Source organism: Bacillus rossius, chromosome 6, assembly GCF_032445375.1.
Source record: "Bacillus rossius redtenbacheri isolate Brsri chromosome 6, Brsri_v3, whole genome shotgun sequence".
Lineage (NCBI taxonomy): Eukaryota > Metazoa > Arthropoda > Insecta > Phasmatodea > Bacillidae > Bacillus > Bacillus rossius.
In genome coordinates, this window is record NC_086334.1 from 82,391,044 (window position 1) to 82,406,417 (window position 15,374).

A 15,374-nucleotide genomic window follows, 5' to 3' on the forward strand; every position below is an offset into this window, starting at 1 on the left:
ATTGGGTGTCGGTGATGGAAATTGAGTGTCGAATTGAGTGTCGATGATGGAAAATGAGTGACGAATTGAGTGTCGATTATGAAAAATGAGTGTAGAATTGAGTGTCGGTTATGGGAAATGAGTGACGATGATGGAAACTGAGTGTCGACTATGAAAAATTAGTGTTGAATTGAGTGTCGAATATGGAAACTGAGTGCCGATGATGGAAAGTGAGTGTTGATTTGAGTTTAGATGATGGAAAGTGAGTGTTGAATTGAGTGTCGATGATGGAAAGTGAGTGTTGAATTGAGTGTCGATGATGGAAAATGAGTGCTGAATTGAGATTAGATTATGAATGTGAGTGTCAGTGATGGCTAATGAGTGTAGAATTCCTTGCATCCAGCACTGTGTATGTGTAGCTAGGTTCTGAAGGTTCAATGGATTCCTGGTCCTATATAAAAGTAAACTTTGCTAACATGTTCACTGTCAGGCTTATTTAATTAGCAGACGGCATGCTGTTAAATATTCGAATGTAAATAAATAATAGGATGTTATTTGACTTCTTTTAGTTTATGTGTGCTGAGTGTAGTCGATTAGGCTGATATAAGTAAGTGAGGAGCTTAATGTAGAATGGTCATGTGTTGACGAATATGTTGGTGACCTACTGTATGTGCATAAATCGAATGCTAGTGGTCTGATAATATTTTGGATTATTTACGAAGATTTTTATCGATGTGTGCTATGACAAGCTTAAAATGTCCAGTAAACTTGTAGAGTAGGTCTCTTGTTTCGGAGACTTTTGTCGTAAGGCTTAACAAGGATCGACTTTGAAGGCTTTGAAGATGTATGGTACTGGACATGTCTTGGCTGTAGCTATATCAACACTGAAGGTCCTCTGAACTGTAGATGAGAGGTACAAAAAAAATTGACTTTGGACCTAGCCTGGTATCGTATAAATTATTTTAGTCATGTGTTGTAGTCATTTGGAGTCAGTTGGATGGTATGTGTAGCTCTACATAATAATATTTAAATTTGGGTGCCTACTTTAAATTATGTTTGGGTTGTGAAAGTTCCATTGATTACAGACTCTTGCTCCTCTATTAAGTCTAAATTAACCGTGAATGTAGGATGTGTGATTAGTTGATTGTATATATAATTAAATTCACATTCCTTGAAATTCCTAATTTTTTTAAGTAATAACAATGGATAATGTATTGACTTGCGTATTATACAAGCGAACATGGTTATTTAAGCGAGACTTAGACAGAAGGCCCCTCAGTCCACCTCTTGTAGTGGTGCAGTGCAGATCTGATGATTTGGCTTGTCTGCATATAAGTCTTGTATATGAATATTGATGTGTATCCGAACTCAATGGTAGCAACGTCGACATCGGTACAAATCCCAATGGTGGCGGGGTCAACGACTGCATAGATCTTGACGGAGGGTCTCGCGTCCTCACCGGGGTCCCTGACGATACACGTGACACGTAATTTAGGTCGGGATTGTAATATCCGTTTTGTCTTGTTTGTGTGTATTATTTTGTTTTACCAATAATGATGAAGACAGTTTTTTTTGCTAAAATTATTTTTGACTGTGTTTGTCATCTGCATTCTTAAGATTTTTTATGGGAGATGTTTTGGTAAAGTGCTGGTACAGGTAATACCGTAACATTAGAGCAAATCTGACTAGGAACTTGGTTTATTATTTCTGAGAAATAATTTATTACTTCCCGAAATAAAACTAAAAGACTTGTGGGAAATTTATGGTCCTAAATCGTAACCTGTCATATATTGGTGTACACTATGGTGGTGATATTAAAAAATTAAAGAATGTTAATCAATTGACCACACTTCGGAGTAAGCTGGTGCACTGGATGGGCTGTATCTGTAAGATTCTGGATACTTGGTAAGCGGTTCTTCGTCCAAGTTACTCACTCCTTCGTTGCTGATTACTAACATGAATTTTTACAACATGAAAAAAAAATGTATACTGGCTAAGGTCTTGATTTAAAATATTTTGACGCTTATAATTATCAGAGTATTGAGTATGGTATGTAGGAATCGACTCCTCTCGTATATGTGCTATACATTTATTGTGGAAGGTAGCAAGATATACATTTGTAAGCTGATTTTCTGCTCTGGTTCAGTGATGCATACTTTGAAGTGGTTCCAGCAAGTACTTTACGTATGCTGGATTACGATTTCACTGGAGTTTTACGTGTACTGAGTTGGAAGGCTAGCGATGTGATGAATGCATGTCTTGAGCAAAACATATGAGTGTCCCAGCATTCTGCAAGCTTGCGATTCCCGCGCGAGGGGGTCAATGTTCATTTGCAGGTGATGGTAGGTGTGTCTCGATCGAGAAGTCTCTGCCTCTATCCTTGAGAATTTTTTTTTTGAGGTTGACATGCTTAAATTTATGTACTTTTGACTAGTCGCACGTGAATAAGTTTAAATTCGTATGCATTGGAACATATTTTTCTACATGAGGTAAGAAAAATACATAGATGCTACAATGCCTGAGATAGGTATCGAACACATGGTTCTTACCCTATGAGTGACTAGCACTTGTTTGACCTATCTCCACTAACCCTCTTTTACTTTGTGATATAGATGGAACATGGTTGTTTTCAGAGAGATGATGGTTAAAATGTCTTGGACAAAGTGTCCTTTGTAGAAATTACTATGTGTGGTAATTATTTTAGTCGAAGTGATACTTTAATAAAACACGTAAAAATAGCGTGAAGGTTTTTCTAATGTGTAAACAAATCATTGATAGGATGGATTTGTATGTAGAACTAGAAGTATATCACATCTCTTGAAGAACACTGCATGGTATATATAATGAAAGACTCTTGGGCTCAAGAAACTACACTATAGGTGGAAAGGATGATGCGGTTCCCAAGATTAAATGAAAGGAACTTTGATGATTTTTTTTTTCTATGCACTACAATTATTTAATTGAGTTTGTGATGATGGTTTGAAGAATTAAATATTAAAACTGGACTCATAGGCTTTTACAGAAAATGAGAATGGAGCTCACAAGATAATAGATTGTGGTACATTTCTGACAACTGAAATGAGGAAACGATATCATAAAATGAGTGATATTGATGCAACTCATGATAATATTGATGACAGCTATGATGATGATTTACATCTGTGATAGTGACACGGACGCGTAGATTTTAAGACAAATAATATTATAAATATAGAAAAGATGGAAGCCTTAGCACGCCGATCGTGACGAGAAACAAATATTGAAGGATGTTGATGGTATCGGAGACTGAAACTAATGAAGGTATCAACACTGTGAAAAGTGGGAATACATTCAAGCCTATATTTAGCAGATCCTCCATACTTTGTATAAATGGTGGACTCCTGAAAAGGAAGCATACAGGCGATGAAGACACTTCGACATCAACGATATTGAGTTCTTGCAGTAATCTGGGTGAAGACGTTGTCTTCTACGGTGATTGCTACAGTGACTCTGAGGCTGTTTACAAAGGCATAGACTGTGATGCAGAACCTAAAGCTGACAAGATCGAAGAATGTGGTGGTGTCCTGAGACCGAAGCGATGGAAACGTCGTGTTATAATAAATCTGATCAAGCTTGTGATGATCGCTGGCTAGATGATGAAAGTAACCCTGAGGTTGGTGTTAAAACGGAAGACACCAGAGATCATCATATTTATAATAAACAAGCAATGAAGATGGTGGCAGAAGAGATTGATTCCACATCATGGAAAGATCCAAACATATTGGTTGACCGGCTAAGACTGATGGTGGCATCTGTTCGTAGAGGAAACTACTCGCATATCGTGGAAGTATCGACCATACTTAAAGAACTTCGGAACGCTGGCCACATACAATAATCATTTTATTAACTGTCATGTGTGTACTAATGAAAAATAAAATGAATTATTTATATTTAAAAAAAGTATGATTTATTTCTTGTATCCTGATTTCCAAATAAGTCTGTGTTTCCGCTACTGTATGTGTGATCATTCCGTTTCCTGTGTGTACTGTGTGTACGTTCTGATTTCCTGTGTGTAAATTTCGTTTTCCTGTGTGTACTTTTCGTTTTCCTGTGTGTACATTTCGTTTTCCTGTGTGTACATTTCGTTTTCCTGTTTGTACATTTCGTTTTTCTGTTTGTACATTTAGTTTTCCTGTTTGTACATTTCGTTTTCCTGTGTCTACATTTCGTTTTCCTGTGTGTACTTTTTGTTTTCCTGTGTGTACATTTCGTTTTCCTGTGTGTACATTTCGTTTTCATGTTTGTACATTTCGTTTTCCTGTTTGTACATTTAGTTTTCCTGTTTGTACATTTCGTTTTCCTGTGTGTACATTTCGTTTTCCTGTGTGTACGTCCCGTTTTCTGTGTGTACTGTGTGTGTACGTTCCGTTTTCCTGTGTGTACGTTCCGTTTCCTGTGTGTACGTTCCGATTTCCTGTGTGTACATTTCGTTTTCCTGTGTGTACTTTTCGTTTTCCTGTGTGTAAATTCCGTTTTTCTGTGTGTACATTACGTTTTCCTGTGTGTACTGTGTGTACATTGCGTGTTGGAGCCGAGTAGACTTGTATCCATGTAGCTTCATAGACATGTAGTTTCGTAGCCATGCTGTCGATTAGTCATGCAGTCTCTCAGCCATGTATAACTCGGAACCAGCTAGATCCTTTTAAACTCGTAGCCTTGTAGCCTCGTAGTCTCTTAGACTCGTAGCATTGTAGCCCAATATCATTGGAGCTGTTGAAAGAAAAGGTAGTTGGCGCATTTGGAGCTGTTGGAGCTGTTGGAGCCATTTTGAGGCCGTTTGGAGCATTTGGAGCCATTTGGAGCATTTGGAGCTGTTGGAGCTAAGAAGTAGTCGTTGCATGTCTATGCAGGGCTAAATGTTTATAAGCTTGCTGGCTTTCGCAAGTGATTCTGTAGTAGGATAGAAATTGTGTAATAAATATTATGTTTGTAAAAGACTTTGTGGTGTTTTATTTCTCGAACCTTACACTTTTCTGGTACTTTTTTTAAAATTAAAGTTGTTTTGTATCGGCCAGGGATCAAACCAAGGATCTTAGTTGATCTAATCAATCAGTATATAGATTACAAATTTATTTAATGAATTTTGAACTTTTTCCCGAATCTCTAGCATTAGAATTACGAATTTTCAATATGGTGGTCTTGATTTTTGATAGGATGATGGTAGTAGAGGATTTAAAGTCTCTTTATGAATGTTGAACATGGGTTATTGAAGTTATTATTTTTTTCATAAAATTAAACATTATTGCAACGATCGAGGATCGAACCAAGGACTGGAGCGGATCGAATCGATATGTAAGTTAATGAGTGATTTTTTTGATGAATTTTGGATTTTTTCCAGCTTTTCTAGCTACATTATTACATGATTTCAAGATGGTGGACGAATTTCAAGATGGCGGGTCACCTCGGTCATAAATGATTACTGCACTGTAACGGGTTAGAATAAAATTAACCAGATGGAAATGTACTCTATAATACGAGTACATGTACAAGATGGTGTACTCCAGCAGGTGGTCGCTCCTGGTAGCATGTACTGAACATAAAATGTCGGATCCATTATGGTCGACAAGGACAAAGTCAAATTTCAAGTTCAAGGTCAAAGTTCAATGTCGAGGTCAAAGTTCAAGGCCAAGGTAAAATTTCAAGGTCAAGGTAAAATTCCAAGGTCAAGGTCAAATTTCAAGGTCAAGGTCAAAGTTCAAGGTCAAGGTCAAATTTCATGGTCAGGGTCAAATTTCAAGGTCAAGGTCAAATTTCAAGGTCAAGGTCATATTTCAAGGTCAAGGTATAATTTCAAGGTCAAAGGCCAAGGTAAATGTTCAATGTCGACAGTTGAGGACAAGAGTATGGTAACCAGATAATTATACTACATGGTATCGGCACACTCTAGCAGACGAAAACAAGATGGTGGTCTCCAGCGGATGAAGACAAGATGTCGGACATGATGTCATACCAGTTGATGATATATACCTTGGTACTGGTGGTGGTAGATCAGTCTAGGTAGCTTTCATGGAGGAAGGATCGAGCGTTTACTCTCGCTGGGAATCGAACCAAGGGCGTACATCGATATAATCAAACAGAATTCAAATACATTAATTTTTTGATGAATTTTGGAATTTTTTTCATTAAAATCGGATAATAAATAAAGATTTTCAAGATGGCGTCCAAATTTTAAGATGGCGGACATGATGTCATACTACCTGATGGTATATGTGCATTGACATAAGTGGTGTGGGTCAGTCTGCCTGCGTCCACTGTGAGGGTTGGATCGGTCGCCAATTTTATTTTTTTTGCCTTTGTCGTGTTCGAACCGAGGACTCTGAGCTCCGTGTCGAAAAAGTCATTTTTTATTAATAATTTATTAAAATTCAATTAAGTGAATTTTTTTTTTAAATTTTAAATTTTTTTTCGTTAAAATCGGATAATAAATAAAAAAGTTAAAGATGGCGGCCGTAACGAAAATTGCAACGGTGACATCATAGTTCAAAATGGCGGAAAACACATCACCGGAATTTTCTAGAACACACAATTACGTCATACAAAATGGCGGATCCAAGATGGTGGATCCAAAATGGCCGCCGTGATCTACTTGTCCCGTTACGATGTGTCCCGTTACGCTGCGTCCCGTTACGCTGCGTCCCGTTACGCTTATCCAAGATGGCCGCCGTGACGTCACAATCCAAGATGGCCGCCGTGACGTCAGAATCCAAGATGGCGGACCGACAATCACAATCCACATCCTGCATCCTGTCCCCGGACCGGCCAAACTATACTACTGATATCTCATACGATTATCTAGACAGATTATATTCCTGTTTTTATTTCTGAAACGCATAATGCTCTGTATATAGTTAATTCTTTTCTGCTTCATATCAAGCTTTACTATAAGAACAAGGAGGAGAGATTTATTTTTACGCCACTGAAAGCCTAACTGTTTCATAATTTTACGAAGGGTGCTATCGCAATCTTGAAATCCTATCGCCATCTTCAATTTCTTCCAAAGCTTTGGCACTGTCGGCACACATTTTTCTGTGATATAAAAGTTATAAATTATCTTTTTAACTACACCTTCGTCAAACCCATCCAGTTCGTATTTTGAAGATGTTTTTCTTTTCTTGTTAGGCGTCTCAAACGATCCTTTACCATCTTCGTTAATGTGTTGACCTTCTTTCTTAATATGTTGTACAGTAGCACGAGAAACTCCCGTTGCTTGCACCGTTTAAGTTTCACTTGTTCAAGAGGAATAGATAACGACATGACACCATACCGATCTTCATTTTCCATATAATTTTACACATTAAACACCAGCTCTCGCGCCTGCGAATGAAGCTTTTCTGTTCAATTTTAGATAATTATATAACGTAGATGTCACTTTTATATTCAGCACATGCGTATTAAACGTCGCGAGAGAACACTTTACAATTAATAAGAAGTATTATATAAATCAGAAGAAGAAACCACTACAGCGAACTTGTTGAGAGCTTACGTTTAATACTGATTCAGTTTACTGTTCTCTGGTTAGCTATAAACATGAAACACGTCACGGTTGCACGTAGTGGACTGGTAAATTTTTTTCAGTCAGGGTGGTTTGCGAAGTAAAAGTCTCGGAATACACTCTCTGCGCATGCGCGCTGGGCTTCCCTCCCTACCCCTCCCTCACTTCCTTTATCAACAATGTCCAGGCTACCGTAACGGTCACTCAGGCATCTTCTTATACTGCGGGCGGTTTTTAACATTCAACTTTTTAATTTTATGATTTTCCAATTCTCATATTCTTCTTAAAGATAAAAAGGTATATTTTTTGGAGTATCCAGTGTATTTATGTAGATTCATTACTAATTGTAAAACTGTAATTTTCTTTGCGCACGAACTCTGAACTGTATATAGTCATTTACCCAACATACTAGTAAAATATTTGTATTAAACGGTTTGATTACTAGTAGCAGACTTGAATTAGGAATTTGGGTTATAAGAATGTTTCATAACCAGTTCCAGAAGTATAGAATGGAAATTGTGGCTATTAAAAAGTACAAATGAACAGGGGTGAGTGACATATTCTAAACCTTTCCATTTCTTGCTCTAGTCCTCTCAATTGTACCAGTACAGTGAAAGTGCTAAGATACTATGAATACTTAGAAACGATTCTCACATGACATGACAAAATGTTGTCATTTAATCCTAGTTACCTGGGATTCTTCATTTTAGGTAACATAACAGTGCCGCTAATTAGTGTATACTTGGGCACTAAAATAGCATCAATTTTGATTTTTTATGGTCTTTAAAAAATTGTTCCTACTATCCCATTTTATATTTACTCCTTTTTTGTGTTAATTTTCCTGTGGGAATTTTAGACTAATGATAATTCTTCCTCAAATCACATGAAGATTGGAGTTTATCAACCATTTAAAGTAATAAAAATTATTTGAAAATCTATTCCTTTTATTTTTATATTTAGATCCCTATGAACATCTTAAAATTACATTTATACTTCAATTTAACTTCATATTAATGCTTTTAATCTTTGAGTTTGGAGTCTTTGCATAACCACTATTTGTAAGTAAGGCTTGAGTTTTGGCTATTTTAAGGATTTTAAGCCTCGGCGAGGAAATTTAAGCCTTTCAGATGAAAACTAAGCCTCCGAATTTTTTCGAGGGATAGAATGGGGAATTTTCCTCAAAAATGGAAATTGTTTCTTCGAAAGAGGTTAATTTATAGGAAATTTGTGGATATTTTGGACACCAAGATGGCCACCATGATGTCACAATCAAAGATGGTGGTCAGCACCACGCCACCACCCTCTGAACTCTGTTCCCGGACGTAAATTTCAATACTAATTCTCATCTTAAAGATAAAAAATGTGAAAGAATAGTATTTCACTTAAATTTTTTATTTTAATTTTATGAAGCTAAAATATGTAACAATAGTGTTTCACTTAATATGTTTAGTTAAATTTTATCCAGTCGTTTATTATAACATCTTCGTAGTTAAAATAAACGATGAGAGTTTAGTGTTATTTTGAGATAAAATGAAATTTATAATATCTTTTTTTGTGTAATTTCTTTGCTATGCATATTTTGTGATACTCTGTAGGAGTGTTTTTTTAGGGCTTTAATAAACTTTTGGTATTTGTAAACATATTTTTATAAATAAAATAATAAAAATTAAGAAGTTAAAAATTTTGTGTAAGGAAAAGATCTCAAAAATCGACACAGCGTGACATGCATTCGCGTAAATCCACAGACATATCCACAGGAAAGTGATCTCATAAGTGTTTATTTTCCTTAAGAACCAGGCTTGAAACAATTGTTTCGCACTAAACCAATGGATGAAAATTGAAACTTTAACACCCTAAACATTCAATCAACCTGTTTCATATTGTTAATTGCAGTGCGTAACACTTACGTCTAACACTTAAGCTAAAACAAAAACTAAAAAAAAATGGTGTATTCCCATTTTGCCTTTTACCTTTTCCAAAATAATAAAATCTATCGGACTACAAAAATAATTATTTCTAGTTTTAGCCACTATCCTTAACACAATCACATTTAATGCTGGCAAGAATTAACATAATTGGATAAAATAAAAAAATCGTGTTAAATTTGTTTATTTTCTCCCATAAAACATTTTACATAAATGTTTACTTAAAAAAAATTGGTTGTCTGTAAAGTCGGTTTACGGATGATAGTTTAACGTGTCAACGTCATAACAAAACATTGATGAAATTATTGATCCAGAAGAAAAGGAAATATCATATTCGGCCTGAGACTGAGCCGTAATAGGTTTTTGCAACCAAACCATTTAGACATTAAAAATATTATATTCTTTGAGGAAGATTTTTTTTTTAATTTTTCTATCTTTTGTATGATCAAATCTACCTCTGTATACTTTTATGAATAAAATTGAATCAATTTTATTGAATTATCACTATTTTGTATGGATACGAAGGAGTGAAATGAAATGTACAATTTAATTAATAAATTTACTTTTATTTGCATTCATTAATTCAAATATAATTATTACTTTTGAAATGTTGCGTGTGACGTATTTATTTTTAAAAATGAACAAAAATATTCGCAGCTGCCGAGATTCGTACCGATAACCTTCGGATTGGAAGTCATCCACGCTAACCACACTAGCACGAGTCCATCTTGAGAATATTCGTGTCAGATGGTCTAAATTAAGAATATTCCATGCACGATATTTGTTTGAATTTCTTTTAACTAGCATATTCTCTGTTGGACTCGAAATATTTACACACTCGTGGGCTCATAATTGTAATACGGTGTGTGATTTAGTTGATCAAATAATAACTCATGACAAATAATTACCAATTTCAAACTAAAGCGTGAAAAGTATCATACCAGCAATAAATATTTAGTTACACAGCTAAAACAATACTCATACAACACTTTTTAAATAAACTGATTTACACTAGTAATTAAAATAATACGTACTTGTAAGAACGCCATTTCCTTGCGAATATACTCCCGTAGCGCGGTGCACAACAATAACCTCGAACCAGTACGCCACCACGTGCCGGTCGAGTTCTCTGTACCGTCCGCAACTTACCAGAGAGATGCCACGCGTGTAGTGGTATCCTGCATCTGGGAAACTATAACTTGAGTGGGCACATAATTGCATGCTCTCTTGCAGGGGGTGTCGCTGACATGTGCAGTAGCTTGCAGCTAGGAGACCAGCTGCTTGCTGTAAATGGAATATCTGTCCAAGGGAAGCCTTTGTCTGAGGCTGTTTTGCTGCTTCAGAACTTTGCCGATAAAGTTACCCTGAATATTTCAAGGACATTGCGAAGTAAGTATTTTAATACAGGTTTGGTTTATAAAGTAATGCAAGTGAATTTATTTTGAAGAGACAATTTGATGCAGCGTATTAGGATTGCTTGAGCTGGATGAGGTGTAAGCTTGGTTTAACAACACGCAATCAAATATTGGGCCAAACTCGGCTAAATTTATACCGGGTACTCTGCTCCATCACCTTCGCAATTTTTTTAGTTTTTGAAGAAATATAAGTAAGGCCGGGAAGAGGTGACCGAAAACCCCTGCTCTGGACGGCCTTCAACCAGCCACGCAGACGAATGTGACTCGTGTGCGTGATTTTTTGAACTCTGACCATAGAATGAGTGTTAGGATGATTGCACAGACACTGAACCTTCAAATAGCCTCTGTGCCAACCTGGCTGTTCGCAGGCACACCGCTCCGCACGTCCGGGCCACTCTGCCGCAGCCCCTCACAGAACAACCCTTGGCAGACTTACTTTTGTCTTCAGGACTAAGACCACCCCTGTAAGACACTGAGGCGATCCGAGCCGCAGTGACGACGTCTCTGAACAAGGTTCCCGTCGTAGCCTTCTAGGGCGCCTATCATGCCTGGGAACATCGCCGGCAAAAATGTGTAGATGCACGAGAGAAATTCTTCAAAGAATACTAAATATTCCGAACATTATCTTAAATAAATTTTATTTACATTACTTGCATTTCTTTATAAACACAGCTTGTATGAGTTAGTTTTTACTAAGGGCTTGTCAATATAACTACATTTTGATGAAATATTTAACAGTTTTTAAAAGGTTGTAATGATATTCTGTCATAGCAAAAGTATGAATCACATATACTTTATGAGTAATGATTAAAATTACGTAAATTAAAAAACTAGATTTAATTTTTTTGTTCACTTATCCCAAGGTAATTAAAAACGATTACATAGCATGGATATTTTATATGGAATCATTACTGTAATTATTGTATTAGACTGCATTCAAAATTTATGAAAACATTTTTTAAATAATTCTTTTAAACATTATAATAACTGTCCCGAGTACTGTTCTGACCATCCTTTTTCCCGATTTCACTGGTATCCAAAAGTCCTTAACAGGCAAATGTCGAGATGATTACTGACTATGTGCCGTGGCGATGGATTTCCTAATATTCCTTATCTGTGTTTCGCAAAGTGTCACAGTCTCGACCGATGTCGTTGATGAGTCGGTACACAAGTAGTTCATAACTCAGATAAATCTTCTCTTAAATGTCTGTTTATATCCAAGCGATGTTAACTTTATCAAAATTATTAAGACAAAACTACTTTGTTCTTTAAAGGCTTTGTAAAAGGCCGTAAAGTGTTCATAACCAATCATTTGCATGACATTTTACACCTGGCTAATATCAAATCCTGACATTGTATTGACAAAACCATATACAAAAAATGGTACCAAAATTTTTATTACTAAAATTTGATTAATTAAATTTAATAAATAAAACTTTGTCATCATGTGCGCCTGTGCCTTTTCTTATCGGCCGCTATGGCCGGAAGTTTTATTCTTTGTAAGTACACGTCTCAGTTGGAATAGTACACCAGATGAAGCTGTTCGATTTGTTTACGAAGTATTCTACTAACTACAGTCCCTCGTAGTTGCACAAGTCAGAGCTGCACTGGTGTCTTACCACGTGAAACTCTCCTCGTGGGAGTTTAGTACTACGGGTGAAACTGCAAGTTGAATTATAAAGTATATCCGGGGTTCCTGTCTGATATTGGCAAGAAAGAACATTATTGTTTTATGCAGTATACATATCAACACATTTTAAATAAAAACGTCACAAACTGTTAGCGGTCTTTATTTAACACATGTATTTTATGAGAATAACGATATGTGACGCTATGGGCCTTCCCGCGCGTCAGACCAGGACTTACCTGGTTTCTTGACATTGTCAGTAGCCAAGCTGCGTACTGGAGGAACTTTTGTTTACCAACATGGTATTGCTTTGTGGCCTATCATTCTCACTCTCCAAAATTGATGTAGGATTGGAATGGTTGACTTTAGTTGTAGTCTTGTGGTATTTTTGAACTCTTTCCTAAGTGTTGGGCATCCTAAGTGTTGAGATATTTGGAAAATTGGCATTTTCTGTGCCAGGCACAAAGGACTGGTTTCTGAGGTAAAGGTACTTAGCGAAAATTGTTTTCTATGCCCAAGTCTTAAGCTTTGGTCAGAGTGCCTAGTTGTGTTGGCAAAGGCGACATCTACATGTTTATTCTTAACCGTTTGCTCGGATGCCAGCAGAATTGTTGCAGGCAGATGCATAGTGTAAATAAGCATGGCACATGTGGCAAAGGTTGCAGGTATGGATGTTGAAAACCGTGCAAAAACTCACAAGACTCCATGGTGCATGGTTTCTTGCCCAGTTTAAAAGTTATATTAGCATGATTGCAGTGTCACGTGTCACGTGATAAATAAAATCGGGGATGTATTGTAGCTAATACCACAGTATCTATAGCTTCATTTATTATTGATATTGTGTTTTACATCGCAAGTTAATGCACAGAGGCCTAAGACGGTATGACCACAAAGATTGCAGTCTTCCAAATATGTGACCGACTTGGTTCTCAGAAAATGGAGTAGCGTCGGGAATTTGGCACTAAAGCAATTGAAACTGCAAAAATGCAAATCAAACAACATTTTGTATTTGCGGTAAGAAACACATTTAGGTAGTATAAAATAGTTCCTCCGAACCGTCGTGCCAACCGCAATCTTGGGTTATCTATAACCTTTAAAAGTCTCTTACAATTTCCCATTTTTGATAGAAAATTTTTCTTTTTGAGGAATCATTTCTCGTTTTAGTCCATGGAAATGTGTGTGGCTTCAGTTCTCTCTTTCCCTCCTTTATCCAGCAACCAGTAAGCTTCTAATGTATAGTTTGGTTTAAAAATACAAAAAAAAATAATGTTTTAATTATTATTAAAAAAGGTATTTTATTAACTTTTTATTTAAGATTGTAATAAAGTATTTTATAAAATTGCACCAATGCCATCGTGTTTAGTGCCCCCATGTTCAAAATAATGAGGTCAACTTAAACAATAAATAATACGATTAAAAAGTTTAATTTGTAAAAACTTTACATATGTACATTAAATTATTTTTCCATAACTTTGGAGTTACTTTCTTCGATTCCTGATGTATGCACTTGTAACATTTTTCACATTCTTACTCCACAGTATTAGCCACGCAAATGACCCCTGCCACCTATACAAAGTCATAAAGTACGCTCTCAAATGTGACTTTATGACCGCACATTAGCTGCATTTAGGATTAGCTTTTTTCATCTGCTAGTGTATGCTACGGTCATTTTGTATTTACAGAAATATTTTAATCTGGCGCAGGTTAAAACATTTCATTTAAGTTATTAATGTAAAATTTAATTGAAAACAAAATTTCAGGGAGAGTATTTATCACTTAATATTGGGAACATTAAAGTTATAATAACATAGATTTTACTATTTGTTTTAATAATACGTATAGAGACTGATATTGAAGAATATTTTTAGACAACTCAGTAGTGAGTTAAAATGCCTATAAGTTTTCTTTTTAAATTTCTATATTCATTGGATTTTACTTAGTATTCTGCATACTTAGTTTTGTTGCTTGATTGGCGGAAAAAATTATTAATGTTATTGTAATATGTCTTAAGTATCATTAAATTCATATTATAGTGGCATAAAATTAACTATAATAAATTCAAAGAAACTACAAAGTAATTTGTTATTTATATATATATATATATATATAGTAAAATTAACTTATATTAACAATTTCTTTTATTAAAGGCAATTAAAAATTAAATTTGTTTTAAATACATTTTGTTAGCATATTCATGAGTTAGATTCCTGTGTTAAAATTTATATAATGTATCTCTATACGTATATGTGCACAAGTCTGTTTTTACTAAAACAAATACTTCGTTATCAGTACGGCCCTTCGAGCGTTATAAAAAAAACGTTCCACAGTTGTTTAGACTTTTAGAAATATTTACGTCAATGCCTAGCTTTGTTTATTTTAAAAATTCTCATTTCAACACATAGCCTTCAGTAACCATGAAAAAAAAGTCATGTAAGATAAGGATCCAAGAAAGGCGTCACAAATATGCAACCAGAAATGCCCACCTATGCTTAGAATATGTTTGCATATCTACTTACCAAGCTGTAAGTAACGCTCAGTTAAGTTTACATGGCACTGAGGATGTGTGGTGTGCGCAGGCAGCATGCAGGGCGAAGACCGGCCTTGTCTCCAGCCATCGCCCGGAGCCCCGACACTGTGTCAGCAAGCCGTCACCAGGCTGCTGAGAGAGTCGAGCCGGCCGCACTCTCGCCTGCAGCAAGTCGAGCTGCACCAGGTAACAGCTGCTCTTCTTTCTGTAGCAGGACCAAATGTGCATAGTATATGCTGCTAGAGTAGTATATAATAATATTTCTTGAGACACCTTTACCTTTGACCTTGAATTGGGCAATCTTGATATCGAGCGCCCCAATCCCTGAATTTCGCAATTTTCGTAAAGGTCGTCATCTTTAATAGTGACT

At 36.0% G+C, this 15,374-nt stretch overlaps 1 protein-coding gene across 1 annotated transcript in view; it reads left to right on the forward strand.

The window, feature by feature from the left end:
• The window catches only part of LOC134533336 (glutamate receptor-interacting protein 1), a 351,603-nt gene that overhangs the window by 220,269 nt on the left and 115,960 nt on the right, over positions 1-15,374 (forward strand). The window contains exons 9-10 of the mRNA XM_063370854.1: positions 10,669-10,824; positions 15,054-15,190. Coding sequence (XP_063226924.1) covers positions 10,669-10,824; positions 15,054-15,190 — 293 coding nt within the window. The remainder of the gene's footprint in view (positions 1-10,668; positions 10,825-15,053; positions 15,191-15,374) is intronic.